General features: G+C 36.4%; 1 protein-coding gene across 5 annotated transcripts in view; it reads left to right on the top strand.

The window, feature by feature from the left end:
- Positions 1-17,115, top strand: part of zmynd8 (zinc finger, MYND-type containing 8) — a 42,260-nt gene extending 25,145 nt beyond the window's left edge. For all 5 annotated transcript variants that reach the window (XM_067431696.1, XM_067431698.1, XM_067431697.1 and 2 more), the window contains 8 exons: positions 1,326-1,487; positions 1,886-2,452; positions 4,730-5,230; positions 6,019-6,218; positions 8,171-8,251; positions 9,077-9,155; positions 12,206-12,445; positions 16,480-17,115. In XM_067431696.1, the coding sequence (XP_067287797.1) occupies positions 1,326-1,487; positions 1,886-2,452; positions 4,730-5,230; positions 6,019-6,218; positions 8,171-8,251; positions 9,077-9,155; positions 12,206-12,445; positions 16,480-16,655 (2,006 nt within the window). In that variant the 3' untranslated portion in view covers positions 16,656-17,115. The remainder of the gene's footprint in view (positions 1-1,325; positions 1,488-1,885; positions 2,453-4,729; positions 5,231-6,018; positions 6,219-8,170; positions 8,252-9,076; positions 9,156-12,205; positions 12,446-16,479) is intronic.
- The last annotated feature ends 4,449 nt before the right edge of the window (positions 17,116-21,564 follow it).

Here is a 21,564-nt window from a genome sequence, read left to right as displayed (position 1 = left end):
GGATCACATCACTAATCTCAGATGCAAAAACGCTCTTCCCTCAGGAAGAGCGCTAGACGAGAACGGAGCGATCTCGGATTGAAAACTTCGCTCACATTACACACAATCGAACAAATGACTCCACAAGAGCTTGACTGTGCATGCTCTTAATCCCAGGCAGAAAATAAATGAATCTGGATTACCTTTGATTTGAAGCATTCAGACAAAAACAGTCCCTGAAGACGAAGATGCAGGTGTCATGTTTGCAAGGCGCCCTTATATACTTCCTGGTCGCACCTTGATGACATCATAGGCTGTCGCCGGTCAATAGGATTGCTGTGGTTTGATAGTAGCTCAGACACCGGTCACGCTGGAGGCGTTCCCCATAGCGTCAGCTGACGCAGCTCGAGTTCCCTTTCGAAAGGGAACTAAAATATTATGTCAATAAAAATTCTAATTTAAATAGAAATAAAGTTAAGTTTGACAACAAACACATCGTAAAATGCAGCTATACAACATAGTTCAAAACATAATAATTAATACTTTCTGAACATTGACTCAGTGTTTATTCACCTTTTTCTTATGGTTTCTCAGTTTATAAAAGTATAGAATATAATTTTTATACATTTTTTGGGGCCTTCAAACGTCTTAAAAATGCACATATGTTGATCAGAAAAATCTAAATTTTCTCGGGGGAGTATTCCCCCAAACCCCCCTAACTATGCCTTTTTTAAAGCCCTGCTTATGGCCCTGAACTTATTATATTAATGTTGAATTCATTTTTATGACCAGATAGGCCTACAATAAAAAACCAACAGCTCCCTTTTACTGTTTCTAATAAAATTACAATTGTTTAGAAACTGTGTTTAGGCCTCTGCTTTCTAAATCCATGCCTGCTGTAGAGGTGTATCCCCTCTCCCCCTCCCTACTGATTTGAGGTTGCCAGATAGGCTGCAGGATCCAGCAGGAAAGTTTGTAGCTGCAGCTGTGGTAACTAGAGTAGAGCTGGCAACCTGGATGCGAAACACTACTGACTTGGTTGATAGCTGGAGGGTGGAGCTTCAGGCCAAAACACAACATGTCAACATCAACATCAGTTGAGGGCTGCAACAACAACTTTTAAATGACAATATCCTGGCCGGACTACTGTTGTCAGTGATATAAGTATTTGAAATTAACATGATTTCTTAATGTCTAGTGACACATCAGGGTCATGAAAACCAAATATATTTTCAGATATATTAGTGAATAAAAAATTGGTAAACACTCTCAAAAACTTTAATTCAGGCCATATGCTCGTATATGCTCATAATGGTCTAGTGAGAGCCTTGTGATCTCTTTTCTAGATCGTAGTAAGGCAGAGATGGACCTGAAGGAGCTGAGTGAAAGTGTCCAGCAACAACAGCAGCAGGGGGCTCAGCCCTCCCTCACCTCCCCAAAGAGACAAATCAAAAGCCGTTTCCAACTCAACCTGGACAAGACCATAGAAAGCTGCAAAGCACAGCTGGGTGCGTTCAGAAACACAAAGGCCATTTTCACACTTTAAACGGATGTAAAATTGCAGTGGCAACAGCTTTCAGTGTTTTATTCACATTGGTGCCAGTCACGCACCATTAAATAAAAAACATTATTTATTTATTTTTTGACTAATTATTCCTATTAATTCTCTGTTAATTAGAGTATAGTTTTGCTTAACTTAATACACCTTTGGGAATATCTAAGTTTTCAAAATATTACTTTTCGGTTTCTCAAGATAATATATAAAAAAAAAACATTTTTTTAAGAAACTGACCAAAAACTTCACACAGATTCTTTGTCAATTTCAATAGTCCTGTTGTCACCAGACAGTTGTTTTACAAAATCTTTTTATGAAGAATTATTGGACTTAATTTGCTCTGTCTCACAGGTATAGATGAAATATCTGAGGATGTGTGTAAAGGCGAAGAGCACAGCGATTCAGAGGAATCTGACAAGTCTGACTCAAGCGACAGTGAATACGGCAGCGACAATGAACAGAAATCCAAGAGTGGCCAAGACGACAAAAAAGCAGCTGATGATAAAACTGAGAAAGACCCACCCAAGAAAAAGTCAAAACCATCAACTGCTGCTGGTGAGGAAAAAGACAGCAGCAGCACAGAGTCTGCTGCTACAGCCAGTACAGCAACCAAAGGAGAAACCAGCCAAAAAAGCACCTCCGACCCCATAGCTAAAGACAAATCAGGTATGGACTCAGAGAAAGAACCTCCTGAGAAACTGAAAGCAGCTCAAGTATCCTCAGATTCCAGAGAGAAACTCAAGAGCTCTGAGGAGGTCGGACCATCGGCATCTGTGGATGTAGACATGGACTCAGATTCTGAGAGGGAACTGGTCATTGACCTGGGGGAAGAGCAGGCAGGGAAGGAGAGGAAGAGGAACCGGAAAGATTCAGCCGCTGTCACCGCACTCAAAGAGCCCACAGCCTCCAAAACTGAAGGTCAGATTTCCTTTATAAATCACTCTTAATAAAGAATAGGGCTGCCAACTGTTCTGTATAAGATGGAATCTTAGTGAATTTAAGACATCAAAGGAGTGTTCCATATTAATCCCATTCTCCCATATATGCAGGAGTGTAGTCTAGGGCCTGCTCCTGGGGATCCACTGTCCTGCAAAAACTATTTCCAACCTGCTTTAGCTCACCTGCCTGTGTATTTTCAAGCAATCCTGAAAAACTTGATTTGCTGTGGGTCCCGAGGATACGTATGTCAATGGCCGTTTGTGGAAGGCTATAAATTTGGCTTGAAAGTTGCATTAGGTTCAGCAGCATAAGGTATGCTTGCTAAGATGCTGGTTGGTTCCAAGCATGGGATGCGGGAGTGCTTGTGGACTAGCATGGGATGTTGGTCTGCTGGTCCCCAGCCATAACCACCAGAAACCATCCTGGACCAACATGGATTTCATGCTTGATTATTCAGCAAGGAGTGTAGGGTGTATTGTATTCTTGATTTTTGTCCATTGTGAATGGATTGGATCATTGAATTGCTGTGGTTTGCTATTGCTGTGATATCCAGGTTGTCCTTCCCTTGTGCCGGTAAACACATAGTCAGATAAGGGATGCAAGATGGAGGGAATTTTTTTTTTAAATTAAAGATTACGAGGACATAAATAACAATGTGAATGAATAAATCATTTATAATAAATACGGCAATATTATATTACAATTTTTTTTAAATTGTCCATTTTGATTTTACCTTGGACCTCATTATTGTATATATGTTATTTAAAAAACAAAAAAACAAAAAAAAACCACAACATTACAAAAACGGTCTCTGCCTATACTAGTAAGTTATCTGTAATATTAAAACAAATCTATTTTCATTCATAGCCTACATGTTTGCAACATTTTAATTGTTAAATGCCATTGTGTAAAAATGCTTTATTAACATGTCTCAGAGATATTCAGTTGTTTACTTTATATAGCCTATAAATATTTTAGAAGCAAAACAAAGGCAAATACATTTGCACTTTGTGGTACAAATGTTTCAAGTGTCCCTTAAAGTATTACACCTTAAGTTTCCAGCGTCAACATTCAGTGCTTCAGAGATCACACAACCTGCCGAATACTGAGTGTTTTATCCATAGATATGTGTACATATCTGTGGTTTTATCTACCTACCGGCTATTACCGGACACTCGTTCGCTCACAAAATAAAGAAATAAATTGTCTTCGGTAAGCAAAAACTTTTTTATTTGAATTATGTAGCATCCATGCCGTTCTAGCCTGCCATGTGGCATATTTGTCTATTTATTACTACGCAGCTTTTTTAAATTCTTGATTTTGATTGGTCAATCGCGCCATTTAGTTGTCTGATCAGTTGCACGCTCTTATCATACCGCGGACACGCGCGCGGCGTTTTCGTTTCATATTTCATAGTACCGCAACTGATCTGACGCCATCTTGTCACAGTTTTCGATTGAAGTAATACAATATTATAAATACATTAATAGTATTCATCAGTATCAATATCACTGTAATATTGTAGGGTTCTCCCGGTTGTTGTAGGGTTCGTCTGGTTGCTAAGTAGAATGCGTTGTAACGTTACTTGAAATAAACGTTTTTGTTGCTGACGTTTAAGATAATAAACAGGTAACGTAAGTTAGCCTATAACGTTACCGTAAAAGTATTGTAAAATAATTTCATCTCGAATTTATATATCATGTCCATCTGTTTATTTATTTGCTGGGTAGCCATGTAATAAGTGATAATTTCTTGTTGAAAAATTGTGTTTATCAAAGAATCTATTTGGTGATGTATTGCTTGAGTTGATAGTGTCACCCTTGTTATGGATCAAGGTAAATGAAATTAAGCTGTCCTCATACCAGTACATTATTGAGATTATACTATTAGATATCAGTTTTTATTAATATTTTGAATTACTATATGATTATATGCAGTACCGCCGCGGGCCGTCTTGATGCCCTACGCATCATTTTTAAATGGTGCCCGCGGGGGTCGCGTTCACGTTGTATAAAATATATTTCTCCCATGAGAAATATTGCGTTGACAACTATCTGAAATAATACATATATATATATATATATATATATATATATATATATATATATATATATATATATATATATATATATATATATATATATATTTCAGTTACCATTTATTTCAAGTAATGGAAATTATGTTAATTATGTTAGTAAAGGTTTAGTTTACTATAATTACGCTGTCTCATGCTCTCATATTTTTCTTTGACTGCAGGTAAAGCCACTCCAATTTCAAGCGCACTCACCCAGCCTCAGAATTCAGCAGCCCTTTCCTCCTCCCCAACTATTAAAGACCCATCTCAGTCCCCGATGTCTGCCCCGCTTAATATAATACCCCTTACAGCAGCTCCGACCAGCACCGCTCTGACCTCCTCCACCCTCCCCATTACCACTCCCTCCAATGCCAACAGTTCCTCACCCATCTCCACCAGTACAGTAAAGAAACAGCGGCCCTTGCTGCCCAGAGAGACCGTACCTGTGGTGCAGCGGGCCGTCGTGTGGAACCCTACTACCAAGTTTCAGACGTCCTCTCAAAAGTGGCACATGCAGAAGGTGCATAGGCAGCAGCAGGGCCAAACGCAACCGGCCACACAGGCTCAGGTGTTAACGCAGGTGCAGCAGAGTCAACAGCCGCAGCAAGCGCAGGTCTCTTCATCCTCGTCAGGACAACAGCCTTCATCCAGCACCAGATACCAAACACGACAGGCTGTGAAAGGTATTCAGTTCAATACGATTCAATGAAGAACTATCTTACTATAAATGTATATTTATTTATTTATTTATTCACTACTGTTCAAAAGTTTTAGAATGGTACGATTGAAATGTTTTTAAAAGCAGTCTCTTATGCTCACCAAGGATGCATTTATTTGATCCAAAATACAGCAAAAATTATATTATTATTATTATAATATTATTTATAATTTTTTTAATAATTTTTTTTGCTTTCTATTTGAATATATTTTAAAATAAAATGTATTCATGTGGATTTTCAGCATCATTACTTCAGTCTTCAGTGTCACCTGATCCTTCAGAATCATTCTAAAATGCTGATTTTACTGCTTAAGAAACATTTCTTATTATTATCAATAAACAATTTATCTGAAATATAAAGCAAGATAAATGCTGTTCTTTTGATCTTTCTATTAATCAAAGAATCCTGAAAAAAAAAAAATCAACATTGATAATTTATAATAAAATGTTTCTTGAGCAGCAGATCATTAGAATAATCATGTGACACTGAAGAGTCTTCCTTACCAATGTGGAAACCATGATACATTACCATTCAAAAGTGTAGACGCAAGTGATTTATTTATTGATTTTTTTAAAGGAGAATTTTATATATATATATATATTAAGTGGAAAAGTCACACGAGAAGAGGCAGTCTTCATCGCATTATGATATGCCTATTGTGGTGTTCACGTGAAATTTTAATGTGATAAATGTATGCTATATATTGTATTTTGAAAACATTGTGTTACAATTGTTGGTGTGTTTAAATCCAGCTGTGCAGCAGAAAGACACCCCACAAACTACCTCCACCTCTGCAGTCACCCTCGTGACCAGCACACCGGTAACGGCCACCATGATGGCAGGAGTCACTGTCAGCTCTTCCTCTTCATCATCAACTTCCACCACCGGAGACTTCCAGATCCCCACCACATCTGCAGATGTCGCGGCAGACATAGCCAAGTACACTAACAAAGTGAGATTGCTGATAGTAAATTGTAGAGGGTTGAAAGATGTTGCTTTTCAACCCTCTACAATGCCAGTAAATCACTCGCATATGTGACTAAATCCTCATTTTGGGCGACTACATAATGTCTGTCATTAGTCATAGGATAATAAATTCTTAGATTTTACCCTCCAGTGTTAGTAGCTAAATTGCAAAAAAAAAAAGCTCTTAAATTAAATTACAGATAAATATCTCTTCTAAATTTTCAAAGATATATTTTCATTGAGAGTTTCGCTCTGTGTCAAATGATCCGTACTGTTTCAATTCAGCTCAAGGGTTGTGAGCGTACCTGTATTTGACATGCCGTAAACCCTAGTGTGAAGGCACACGACTCGCCGCCACTTTGTTAAGAGCTCTAGCTATACTTCACATACACATCCAGAGAGAGAGACACAGAGAGAGAGTCTTACATACAACACATACAACGTGCTACATGTAAACAATATACTTTGGTTGATTTGAAGTATTACACAGAAAAAAATCAGACGATATGCTGGTTTCTTTATGGTAGTGGGCAGAAAGAACATTTTGATTTCAGCAAATCAGTTTGAGTGAACTCATTTCATTTTTAATGAACCCAGGAGCTCATCAATCCATAGTGCATTTTATTTTGTTATTCTAAGTAGAGTTAGTTTTATAGAAACACTGAATGACCAACAATATCTTAAGCACCACCGCCAGTCCTAAATTCAGTTAAAATGACAAATATGCATTCATACATGTTTAACGTGTGTGTGTGTATGTATGTATATATATATATATATATATATATATATATATATATATATATATATATATATTAGGGATGCAACAATACAGGTAGTCCACGGTTCAATACATACCTCGGTTTTTAACCACGGTTTTCGGTTTGGTTAATTTTTTTGCTATTCTATTCTTAGGCGACAGGAACAGAAAATGTTTTTATTGCAATACTCTTTCTTTATTTTACTTAAAAGACTTGAAAAACCTTAATTAAACATAAAACTTTAATTAAAAGACCCCGTGTACACATTCCTTGTATATTTTATAATATAAAATAAATATATATAAAGATTTACAGTGTTGTTTTGTTGTTTTATTAACATAAATTTAGAGGTGAACTGTCCCATTAAGAACAATTGTTTACTGGCTGTGCTGCTTTCAATTTAAGACCTGCTCGCATATCATATATAGACACACGATTTTACTTTCACTTTAGACATAATTGACTGTGTTTATATATGTTAGCCTTGTGTGTATTTGACAGTATTAGTGCAGTAAAGCTACTTAGTCCAGTAATCACATGTTTGACAGGCTTTTAGTGAGCGCGATCAGTGCATGTAAAACAGTGCATAAGCACGCAAATTAAGTGTATAAGCGTTAAGGCTTTAAAATGCATGTAAACAATGAACCTTCGTGATTGTGTTTAACTTTAGTGTTCTGTGAGTATAACTCTCTGACACCAGCATTTCAAGCGTGGCTAAACACCCCCTACCTTTAGTGCATATGATTGAATATTTGCTCATATCAGCACGTAGACTCACAGGCACACTCAAACAGAGCTGAAATAAACTGAGAGGAATATTTCAAACGGAGATAAATAGAAATAATTAATTAAATGCAAAACTGAATAAAACGCAATTCACAAGTGCGTATTGAACCGTGAATGCCGTATCGAACGGTTCAGTATTATATTGAGAATTGTGGCATCCCTAGTATATACAGCTCTGAAAAAAAATAACCATACCACTTAACATTCAGATATCAAAAAAATGTAATACTAGCCAATTGGAAATTTCAAATCAAAATGTCTATGTCCTGGGAAAACAGGACGTTTGGTCAACCTAGCGTAGAGGGTTGTCTTTAGATGAAAACCATTTTAATTGACCCATAAATATAATTGTTTGTGTTTGACTAACTGATTGTTTTTAAACTATTAATAGATCATGGATGCAATTAAAGGGACGATGACTGAGATATATAATGACCTTTCTAAGAGTACGTCAGGAAACACAATAGCTGAGGTTTGTATTAAAGTAAATCTGGAGAAGAGCAAAGCAATATTGATGAATTATTTAAAGGGTTACTTCAGTGATTTAGCATTAAGCTTTGTATTTAAACTGCATCATTAATGTAGTAGTAATGTGAAATTATTTTTGAATTTGGTGCCTTCTAGACTGAGAAAAGACAGAAAATGTTTTTTTTTGTCTCATGGGGTGAAAGACAACAACTCCCAGAATGCACTTGCTTCGCTGCCCTACGAGGCCACTCCCAAAGCCACGGCTACTGAATAACTGGATAAATTGCCATAAAATCAGTTCAATTAGAAAACAGACACTACAATTAAAAACTGAACATGTCTGTTCAATATAATGTGAGTGTCACGGCACAAACGCCGAACGCTCAAACGCTGCAGGAGTCAGATTACATTTATAGTAATGAATGAGCTGAATGAGCTCTCATGATGAAAGCTGAGGCAAGCACGGCCGCTGCATATACATTCACAGTGCGTGTTCAGTCTGGCACATTTTCAGTTCATGCCTTTGGAAGCTTAACTTTCATAGGAATTAATTTAAAAAGTTGAAAACACTCACTTTGCTCCGCACCACTCCGCTTACATGAATCCGAGTGCTGTGAGTGCGATCCCAACCCCCAGTTACCGGTTGAAAACATAAAAATAGCTCCCTCTACTGGCTGTAGTCTTTAGCCTAGGGCCTAAAAATCATTTTACACGATTATTCGAATATACTCCCGGGTTTCTACTGATACAAAGCCATATGCTAAATCGCTGAAGTAACCCTTTAACAACTATAGAATATGAATAAAACTGTCTTTCTACCCTGTTACAGATTAGACGGTTGCGAATTGAAATTGAAAAACTGCAGTGGCTACATCAACAGGAGTTATCGGAGATGAAGCATAATTTAGGTATGTCATTTTCTCATACATTCTTTATAATGAAGAACCTCTATCACCCATTCCATTCCATTCCACAAAAGGTTCTTTATGGTGGAAAGTTTTTTTTCTTTTTAAGAACTGTTCACTGAAATGTTATTTGAGGAAACAAAAATGGCATTGTCTAAAAAAACTGTTTGGAAATGTAAAAATATGTTATTTACAATAGTTTATTTAATTGGAGATGCCCCGATGATACAATTCTGACCTATACTGATAAGCTGATAATTATTTTCCTGGCATGAGCTGATATTAAAATTCCATACGGTTTTACAAAAAATAAAACAACAAAAACTAAAGTCATTACAGCCTACAGTATGAAAAATAGATACTCATTTTCTGATTTGCATGTATCATCATATATATTAATGCTGGGCAATCATAAATAAAAGTTTGTATTTACATAATATATGTGTGTGTAATGTGTATAATTATGATGTAAATATAAATACACACCTGCATGTATACATTTAAGAAAAAAATAATAATATATATGAAAGAAAATAAAAAAATATATATATATATATATTATACATATTTGTATAATACATAACAATTATACACATTACACACACATATATTTATGTAAACACAAACTTTTATTTTGGATGCGATTAATCAATTGCCCAGCACTATTGCTATTATTGCCCAGCATGTCTTTTCCCAAAGCGTGTGTGTGTGTGTGTGTGTGTGTGTGTGTGTGTGTGTGTGTGTGTGTACATACATATATATTAGGGATGCAACAATACAGTTAGTCCACAGTTCAATACATACCTCGGTTTTTAACCACGTTTTTTCGGTTCGGTTCGTTTTTTTTTTTTTTTTTTTTTTTTTTTTTGCTATTCTATTCTTAGGCGACAGAAACAGAAAAAGTTAAGGAGAAAATGTTTTAATTGCAATACTCTTCCTTTATTTTACTTAAAAGACGTGAAAACCCTTACTTAAACTTAAAACTTTACCTAAAAAACCCTTGTACAGATTCCCAGTGTATTGTATAATATAAAGTAAATATATATAAAGATTTACAGTGGCAGCTCAGAGATGTACTGTAGCATTTAAGTATGAAACTGAATGAATAAATGTAGGCTTAAATTAAAACTACATATTCTTCAATATACAGGTCCTTCTAAAAAAAATTAGTCCATAATGTAATGATAAAAATTAAACTTTCATATATTTTAGATTCATTGCACACTAACTGAAATATTTCTGGTCTTTTATTGTTTTAATACTGATGATTTTGGCATACAGCTCATGAAAACCCAAAATTCCTATCTCAAAAAATTAGCATATTTCATCCGACCAATAAAAGAAAAGTGTTTTTAATACAAAAAAAGTCAACCTTCAAATAATTATGTTCAGTTATGCACTCAATACTTGGTCGGGAATCCTTTTGCAGAAATGACTGCTTCAATGCGGCGTGGCATGGAGGCGATCAGCCTGTGGCACTGCTGAGGTGTTATGGAGGCCCAGGATGCTTCGATAGTGGCCTTAAGCTCAACCAGAGTGTTGGGTCTTGCGTCTCTCAACTTTCTCTTCACAATATCCCACAGATTCTCTATGGGGTTCAGGTCAGGAGAGTTGGCAGGCCAATTGAGCACAGTAATACCATGGTCAGTAAACCATTTACCAGTGGTTTTGGCACTGTGAGCTGGTGCCAGGTCGTGCTGAAAAACCAAATCTTCATCTCTATAAAGCTTTTTAGCAGATGGAAGCATGAAGTGCTCCAAAATCTCCTGATAGCTAGCTGCATTGACCCTGCCCTTGATAAAACACAGTGGACCAACACCAGCAGCTGACATGGCACCCCAGACCATCACTGACTGTGGGTACTTGACACTGGACTTCAGGCATTTTGGCATTTACTTCTCCCCAGTCTTCCTCCAGACTCTGGCACCTTGATTTCGGAATGACATGCAAAATTTTAGCAACAGTCCAGTGCTGCTTCTCTGTAGCCCAGGTCAGGCGCTTCTGCCGCTGTTTCTGGTTCAAAAGTGGCTTGACCTGGGGAATGCGGCACCTGTAGCCCATTTCCTGCACACGCCTGTGCACGGTGGCTCTGGATGTTTCTACTCCAGACTCAGTCCACTGCTTCCGCAGGTCCCCCAAGGTCTGGAATCGGTCCTTCTCCACAGTCTTCCTCAGGGTCCGGTCACCTCTACTCGTTGTTCAGCGTTTTTTGCCACACTTTTTCCTTCCCACAGATTTCCCACTGAGGTGCCTTGATACAGCACTCTGGGAACAGCCTATTCGTTCTGAAATTTCTTTCTGTGTCTTACCCTCTCGCTTGAGGGTGTCAATGATGGCCTTCTGGACAGGGTCGGGTCGGCAGTCTTACCCATGATTGCGGTTTTGAGTAATGAACCAGGCTGGGAGTTTTTAAAAGAGCTGTTTTTCATGAGCTGTATGCCAAAATCATCAGTATTAAAACAATAAAAGACCTGAAATATTCCAGTTAGTGTGCAATGAATCTAAAATATATGAAAGTTTAATTTTTATCATTATATTATGGAAAATAATGTACCTTTTTCACATGCAAATTTTTTGAGAAGGACCTGAACAGCATTTATTAAAAGCTGTCTTTTTTTTTATTAAAATAATTTTAGAGGTGAACTAGGCTGCTGCTGTCAATTGAAGACCTGCTCACATCTCGTATATAGACGCACGCAATTTTACTTTCATTTTAGACATACCCGACTGTGTTTATATGTTAACCTTGTTTGTATATGACAGTATTAGTGCAGTAAGACTGTCCAGTAATCAAGTGTGTTTGACAAACGTTTAGTGTGCACTCCATGCAAAACAGTGCATTCATTGAACAGTCCGTGCCTTGCCGGTTAAACATTTCATTTGCGTGCACGCAGGCTTTAAACCGCGGGAAAATAACCCTTTTTTTTGCTCATATCGGCACGTAGACTCACGGGCACAATCAATAAAATATATAAGCATACACGTCATTTTTCAAAGTCTTCTTAGCGATGAATTTAAAGTCTGTAATATTGATATGGTACCAATGTACTCAGAGCTAACCATGGCAGAGATGAGGCAGAGTCTTGAGCAGGAGCGAGAGCGAATCGTGACGGAGGTCAAAAAGCAGATGGAGGTGGAAAAACAGCAGGCCGTGGATGAAACAAAAAAGAAGCAGTGGTGTGCAAACTGCAGAAAGGAGGCCATTTTCTACTGTTGCTGGAACACCAGCTACTGCGACTATCCCTGCCAACAAGCACACTGGCCTGAACACATGAAATCATGCACACAGTCTGGTAAGACAGTATGAGGCTAGGAACTCCAACTCCAACAGACTTATTGAACTATACATGCACTACAAAATCCTCATAATTAACTAGTGTAACTATGTTTATGTGTGTCGGGTCATATAGTATAAATGACCTGATAAATATACACCATCATTCAAAATTAAGAATTTGTAAATGTTTTGAAAGAAGTCTTTTATGCTCACCTAGCTTGGATTTATTTGGTCAAAAATACAGTATAAAACAGTAATATTGTAAAATATTATTACAATTTATAATGACTTTTATATAATATGGCTGTTGAAATTAACGTTCATTTTGTGATTTATTTTCTCATTGTAATGTGTTAAAAATATTTAATGCAATTAACGCAGCATCTGTTTTTCTTCCTGGCATCCTTTGGCTAGTGTTACGGTATATGATCAGGCTCTAAATGCTTTTAAACCATTCAAGCGCGATAAGATGCTGAAGAGCTCAGATGTGCGACATATTAACTCATGAGAACATATGCTGTGGCCACCAGATCCTACATATTTTTCTCATGGCAATGAGTTAGACATAAAAAAAACCTGCGTGACTATTAATAAATTAATCTTTTATTTAAAATTAAGAATGACAAAGTGCAGAATTAAGAAATCGTTATATTAACCTACTATTACAGCATATTATAGGTATTTTGCGCGATGTTGGCTATAGACAACATTCAAATGAATAAAAATAATAAGAACTTAACATAATATAGGCCTACAAGAAAAAAAATCTATTCCATCCTAGTCTTTTAAAGCTATTCACTGATCTTTTCTTTGTTTATTTAATATTTGTATAAGATTATTATAATTATTGGTTATTTTTTATTCATTATGTATTTGCTTTTTTTTTTTTTCATTTAATGTATCGCTTTACTTAATTAACGTTCTGTATATTGTTATTTATGTTTTGTAAATACTGTAAATGACCGTTTATGCCAATAAACTTTTGACTTTATGACTGTATTTCTTTAGGATTATGCTATGTCAGTATGTGACAATAGATAGATGAGTGCCATTTATAAATATAGTATAGGCTTGTGGCCATGACAGCATTCAAATTAATTTTTAAAAATTATTAGCCTAATAATAGTCTGAAATACAAAAATATGAATATTTGTCTTCCAAAAGTCTTTTAAATCCATTCGCTGATATGTAAGCTATCTTAATTTTGTTTAATATTTGTATATAGGCTACTTATTTTATTATCTGGCTAATCTCATTATTTCATTATTATTACCCAATTAGCGTTCTGTAAAGGCTAATCTAATAAGCCTGCTTACATAACCTATATAGCATTTGATAAATTCCTGTAAAGTGAACTTTCTGTAAAATTGACAGTATTTACAAAACGTAGGCTACTTAATTTTATTTCGGCAACTAATTAATAGGCTATAGAGGTCGATGTAGTAATAATAATAATAATATAAAAATATTTAATAAAAAATAATCAGTAAAGGCTTTGGGCTAGGATGGATACAAATACTTTAAGATAGGTCTATATTTTAAGTTCTTACATAATCTTTTAACATTTATTGATAATAACAAACTTAATTTGAATGCTGTCTATAGGCAACATCGTGCACAATATATTATAATATAATAGTAGTATAGTTAATATAATAATTTCTTAATTCTGCTTTTTTTTTGTCATCCTTAATTCAAAAAAATAGTAATAATTTATTAAAAATATAATTTCTAAAAACGCAGGTTTGTTTACACGTTAAACTTGTGGCCACGAGAAATAAATGTCATTCCCTCAACATAAGAATTCGACATACTATATTGCCAAAAGTTTTAAGACGCCTGCCTTTACATGCACATGAATTTTAATGACATCCTATTCTTCCGTAGGGTTTAATATGTAATTGACTCACCCTTTGCAGCTATAACAGCTTCAACTCTTCGGGGAAGGCTTTCCACAAGGTTTAGGAGTGTGTTTATGGGAATGTTTGACCATTCTTCCAGAAGCGCATGTGAGGTCAGGCCCTGATGTTGGATGAGAAGATCTGGCATGCAGTCTCTGCTCTAATTTATCTCTAAGTTTTCTATTGGGTTGAGGTCAGAACTCTGTGCAGGACAGTCAAGTTCCTACACACAAAACTGGCTCATCCATGTCTGTTTTGACCTTGCTTTGTGTATTGGTGCACAGTCATGTTGGAATAGAAAGAGGCCATCCCCAAACTGTTTTACCACAAAGTTGGGAGCATTAAATTGTCCACAATTTCTTTGTATGTTGAAGCATTAAGAGATCCTTTCACTGAAACTAAGGGGCCAAGTCCAACAACCTGAATAACAACCCCACACCATACTCCCCCCTCCACCAAACTTTACAGTTGGCACAATGCAGTCAGGCAAGTACCGTTCTCAACTGCCAAAACTGCCAAACCCAGACTTGTCCATTGGATTGCCAGAGAGAAGCGTGATTCGTCACTCCACTGTTCTAGAGTCCAGTGGTGGCGTGCTTTTCATCACTGCATCTGAGGCTTTGCATTGCACTTGGTGATGTAAGACTTGGATGGAGCTACTCGGCCCTGGAAACCCATTCCATGAAGCTCTCTATGCACTGTTCTTAAACTACTCTGAAGACCACACGAAGTTTCGGATTTCTGCGCACTGTGCACCTCAGCATGTGCTGACCCCTCTCTGTGATTTTACGTGGCCTACCATTTTGTGGCTGAGTTGCTGTTGTTCCCAATTGTTTCCACTTTGTTATAATGTTACTAATGGTTGACTGAAATATTTAGTAGTGAGGAAATTTTACGAATTGACTTATTGCACATGTGGCAACCTATCACAGTACCCCGCTTATTCACTGAGCTTCTGCAAGTTTTTAGAAGCAGTCAGATGCCTAGGTGCTTGATTTTATATATCTTTTGACCATGGAAGTGATTGGAACACCTGAATTCAATGATTTATGGGTGTCCCAATATTTTTGGCAATATAGTGTATTATCATATTCCCCTTACATTATGTAAGTTAATATGTCATGGCAAAATGACAAAAAACTAAGTCAACAGAACATGTCGCCACCTAGTCAACGTACAGGCACAATGTCTGTGAATCACGCACACAAAAAGTGCTCCATTGAGAAGGGTTCCCACTCATTCTGGAAAACCTGGAAAATTTCACTCCTGGAAAACACATGGAAAATTAGAGAAAATGTAAAATTTTGTTGTTAAAAATTAAAAAAAAAGATTTTTTTTTTTTATCGGTTTTTCTTTAGCTGAGAACAAAGATTTAATTACTGGCCCAAAACTATTACATTAAACAAAACATTAAAATAGTTTTAATATTGTTTTCAATGATATGGACACGGGTGATAAGAACATTTGTCATAATCATAATGTATGGTTAAGAGCTCATATTAAAAACTGATGTTATAGTCAAGTCATGGCAATAAACTATGGAAGCTTGCTTCTGCCACTGAATAAAAAATAAAAAGTTAATTGTAACTTATCTAACAATTCAATTTTTTGTTTAGTTAAAATAATTGTGATGTTATAAAGTAAAAATTGCAAGACATAGTTGTTATAAATTCAGAATTGCGTGATATAAATTCGCAATTGTGAGTTAGTCTAATTCTGATGTAAAAAAAAAAAAAATACAAAAGAAGTTCATTTTGCAATTCTGGCTTTAGAAATGTTTAAGTTTATATCACAATTATGTAAACCCACAATTGCGAGGAAAAAGTCAGAATAGCGATGTTAAAAATTCACAATTACCTTTTATTTTTTGGTGATCACTGAAAAAGAGTGAGAACCCTGATTGAGTTACACTTGAATGGACAGAAACACAAAATGTAGTCAGAAGGCCCATTATTGGCAGGTATCATCAAGAAGTTTAAAAAGTCTTAAATGACTGTAAAGAGTATAAATGTATTGTGACAATGTCTTTACTATTACTTTTGATTAATTTAAAGCATATGTATTTGTCAAACAAATATACACACATATGCATATGTATAAAATGACTTGTCTTATTAATAAGTATATGAAATGACTTTGTGAATTTCAGCAACATCAACACAGCAAGAACAAGAGTCAGAAGGCAGCTCAGATGTTACTCCCAAAGCTCCTGGGCAGCCGAACAATGGACCCAACTCACCTAGACAGACTGTATCTGCTACACCTGCAGACAAAGACAGTGAAGCGGATAAAGCTAAGGACAATGTCACTATCACTATGTCCTAGCTCACATGTACAAAACTACACTACACTTACGTTTGTACAGCTGTACATAGATGTTGTCAAATTCTTCACTACAAAAAATCTTTTAACTAACGTTTGTCTTGCCTGATTGTGCTTTTGTATTTTTTTTTGTGTTATGACTATGTCTGAATGTTCCAAAACTAAGACACAAAGACCATCCAAACATTTCCTGCTTTGGGATTGAGAGGGTTGTCCGATTCTTTGTTGAGTTTCACTGTAAAAAAAGAAAAAAAAAGAATGACTAGTTTTTTCTTTTAAGTCTTGTGGGTATGTGGGCTCTGATTGAAAACTTTTGAGTTCATGTTTTTAATGTTGCCAAAATTATATTTATAATATTTCAGAACACCTGGTTTGCAGGTATAATCTTAAAAGAACGAGTCACGTAATTCACTTTAAAAATGGTTACAGCGATGTTTTTTTTTTTTTTTTTTTTTTTTTTTTTTTACAATTCCAAAAAATAGTACATAATGTGGTTATTTTATTTTTAGTATTTGTAAGAAGAGTACAGTGCTGTATTTATTGGAATATCTTATTTATGCTAATGTATCAAAAGAACATTTGGTTATATAAAACCTAAGAGACTACATTATATCTTGTCCATACCTCGCGAAGACAAGTTTAAACACTGTTTGACAAATGATGACTACTTTATCTTGTTCGAAAAGGTTGAAACATGTTGTAAAACAGTATTATCACTAGATAAGAGTGATCATTATAAATGTGAGACTCTGTTCGGTTTTCTGTAATGTATCTTAAATGCCTTCATTTTTTTGTTTCGCCCATTCACCTGATCCCGTTGATGTTACATCTATGGGATATCTCTGTTTTATTTATGTTTACCTTTAAAAGTTGAAACATACATTTACGTTTCACAGTTGCAAGTTAGTGTTAAACCCGTGATGAATGACAGATTTTGTCATGCCTATATTGTTGGTGTCAAATAATTATTTGCCTTTAAGATGATAAATGATCTTTCAAAAATACCTGAATAATTTGTATTTAAACATTGGAGAACTTTTATTATTGGTTTATTTAAATGTTTTAATATCCTTGTTAACAGGACTGTAACTTCACTCCAACACAAAAATATAGTTTTTTTTGTTTCTAATTTTGAAAAAGGCATTTATTCTGTATTCTCAATGTTTAAAGAACAAATTGTCATGAACCTATAACTTACTGTACTATGAACCACAAACAGAAACATTCCTCTATGTAATGCTTGGTGCATAAATATGTTATTCCAAAACATGTACAGTGAAGGAGAGCAGTCAAGAAGAACAGATAGATGTTTACATATTGTATATAAATAAAGATCTGGTGGTCTAAATTGTAATTAATAGTTTTTGTATGGTGCAAGTGAATTAAAGAGAACACCTGATGCAAATGTTTCACATTGGAATCATATTTTGATGAGTGATTGATATGTACGGAAATCTGGTAGAGAGGGAGCGCTGCCTACAAACTCCTTGGAGGTGTGAAGCTGGCTTCTGCGGATGAAACTGCAAAGTATTCTTCAGTACATTCCTTAATGAATTGCACTCCTGACTCTTGCGCAACATTTTGAATGAATAATTTATAGATGCACGCTGGTCTGTTATTTCAGGGACATCTACTTTATATTTTTTTAAGCCCCTAAACATGACGTGGAACAAAACAAACTTTGATTGGTTGCGTTACATGTCAGTCAAATGTCCTCTTGGGTGTTTCTCACCCAGTGCAAGCTGAGAAGAAGTCCAGACCTTCTGCCATCAGTCTGAAGGTGTGGCAATGCGAGACTATTTTTTTCATGAGCATCTACCCGCCACACTTAAAATTCCTTTCGTTGTCCAACAAATTTTCCCTTTGTTAATGGGAACCCATTAACTCGTTATCCCAGAGAGTTTTCAGAAAATGTTTTGAAGCAGCCCTGACACCACTGAGAAAAGCAGATCTCCGAGTGTCAGCTTATTTGGACGATCTGCTCCTCTGTCCTCCATCACGGCATCAGAATAGATACAAAAGTATTAATGTCTCATTTGAAGAACTTAGGTTTCAAAATAGAATCTTGGTCTCAGAATGAACTCAGACCTACATCAGTCGGACTGCAGACCAAACATTTCTGCCTGAAGAATGTATCAGGTCAAATCACAGCTGTTTATCCCTTTGTCGGAAGGGAAAGAAGGTCCCATTAAATGTCTTCTGAGACTGATGGTCTTGACTGAGTTATTCCACTGGGACTGTTGCAAATGAGAGAGCTTCAGCACTGGGCAGTGGCACTGAACTCTCTACCCTCAGGTAGTGACCCAGTTGTGGGAAAGTTTTGGCCAAGCTGCTGTAAATCCCTAGCTAGTAAATTCCCTCACCTTGTACGAAAACACTCATTGCCCTCTATTTTTCTCTCTGGCAAGAGACGGCCTATGGTTGTGGAGGCTCAAGCGCACACATGGCCAAAAGCATTGCTTTACACATATCCTCCACAGAGTCTAATTACACCAACACTAAAAAGACTGCCCTGAACTGGTCTGGGTAATTGTGCCTGGTGGAAATAATCCAGCTCCTGTGTGACCAGCCCTGGCCTCTCCCACTGCGCAGTGACCTCTTCTCACAAGTGGGAGATTTTTCACGCAACCCTGGACAAAGTTGCTCTTTAGGCCTGGCTCGTGAGAGGTTAAACTTGAGTTTTAAAGGTTTGTCTTCAAGAGTGATTAGGACTATTTAGAATGCAAAAGCAGCTTCAACATGCTCTAAAAACGATCGTAAATTGAATGTGTTTCATTGATGGTACACACTGTTGTGGATGTGTTTCTGCTGCAATTTCTGAGTGCCATGTGGGGAATGACAGGAATACCATAGGTCAACACCCACTCAATATCTACAGATTATGAGAGGTGCAGGACACAACAGGTGCATGGGGTGTACCCTATCATACCATTCACAATAATACTGGTATAAATTTGTACTTGATAAAAGTGTCATCGCGATATCAATGATATAGCTGTGCGATGATGTAAATTATGGGCGCATTTACTTTCCCCAGCGCGCACAACATCACGTACCTGTCTGAGAGTACACGAAGAGCATGTCAGCCTCCGATGACGAATTAGTACCTAAAAAGGGAGCTACTTGGTTACAAGAGGTCAGCCCTCTTGACAACTGACATAACATTTACAACTTAAAGCTGTTATTGAGGTTTGCAGCACAAGATTTGACCGAATAAAATTGACGGCTATTTTTGTCAGTTACGGCTAGTTAGATCTAGCATTCTGCCTCCTTTGAATAAGACACAGAGATAAAGTATTGTAGGCCTATTAAGTAATAAGTTTATTTGAATTAATTGATTATAGCATCTATTTGAACAGAGAGCTAGATTCATACTTGCGTGACTGCGTCTGTTCAGCATCTTCCTTAACAATGTGCATTTAGACCTAGCGTTATAATCATTGCTGAGAAATATAACGTGATCCAGTAGCTTAAAGCTACACTGTGTGATATTTTCCCCCATCTAGCGGTAAAAAGATATATGGCCATCCAGTGAATAATAGTTTCTAACTCCTACGGTGGCCGATTTAGTCCAAGATTAACATGGCAATCCCATTCGACACGGTACCATCGAGTGTTAAAACGCGAAAGGCGAAGCTTGAATTTACGGGTATGTCCCTCTTTAGCTAATGTACTTTCAAGATGGAGGGGCAACATGGCGACCAGCATTCGAACCCCTCACCCGTATGTATTTTCAATGGCATATTATAAACCTACGAGAATACTTTATTACTTGAAAGAAGTAAATAAACATTAATGAGCACATATATTTTTGAATATGAATATGTTTTTTAGCTAAGAATAAACTAAAAAAAATTTACAAAGTGTAGCTTTAACGTTAGCTATTTTACTGCTAAAAGGGGCAGGCGAGTTTCTGTGCTCTGCAGCGCGATGATCTCTGCTCTCTATGCGTGTGTGCGCGCGTGTGCGAAACTAATGATGATTCATCTGAATAGTTTGAACTACATGTGAATTAAGCGATTTTATCGCACACCTTCCAGCCAATCGGAATCAAATATTAACCACAGACAGACCATAGCATAAATTATTTTAGTTATTGTTAAACTAAATGTTATGTTTGTTGGTTTGAAGCATAGACGGTTTGAAGTGTATGTAAGACTGTGCCAAAACTGGTACTGCAATCACTTTCAAATCCCTGACTCGAGGTTGCCAGATAGGCGGCAGGATCCAGCAGGAACGTTTGTAGCTGCAGCTGTGGTAACTAAAGCAGAGCTGGCAACCAGGCTGCGAAACACTACTGACTTTGTGATTGGTCGATAGGTGGAGGTTGGAGCTTCAGGCCAAAACACAACATGTCAACATCAACATCAGTTGAGGGCTGCAACAACAACTTTTAAATGACAATATCCTGGCAGGACTACTGTTGTCAGTGATATAAGTATTTGAATGATTTCTTAATGTCTAGAGACACAGCAGGGTCATTTTATGATTAATTGAAAAACATTTCTTACATACAGTTCCTTTAAATTTCCAGTGAAAACACTAATAACGTGTTCTAAGGCTACTTCGCTTTTATTTGACTTATGCTAAAGCGTCTGCTGCCACATAACTTATGACACTTTGATTTTTGTAAATAGATTTACACTTTGAATTAAATATTCTCTTATCAATGTAAATGATGTTTTGTTTGCACTATAAATGCCACATGCCTACCAGCTGCAATAACCAATAACAATATTTTTTTTTTCTATATTGTCATAAATATCGGCATTGCAAATATTTTAGAAATATCATGATATAATTTTGAGGCTATATCACCCACCCCTATCTCAGTCCAGCTTTTGAGTATAGTAGGATTTTGACTTAAAATTTGTTTCGCTAGAGGCTGCTCTACTGTTGGCTATTATGACTA

The sequence above is a fragment of the Pseudorasbora parva genome, chromosome 22, assembly GCF_024679245.1.
Source record: "Pseudorasbora parva isolate DD20220531a chromosome 22, ASM2467924v1, whole genome shotgun sequence".
Taxonomy (NCBI): domain Eukaryota; kingdom Metazoa; phylum Chordata; class Actinopteri; order Cypriniformes; family Gobionidae; genus Pseudorasbora; species Pseudorasbora parva.
The sequence above is the reverse complement of the archived record's forward strand: the minus strand, read 5'-3'. Positions and strand labels throughout refer to the sequence as shown.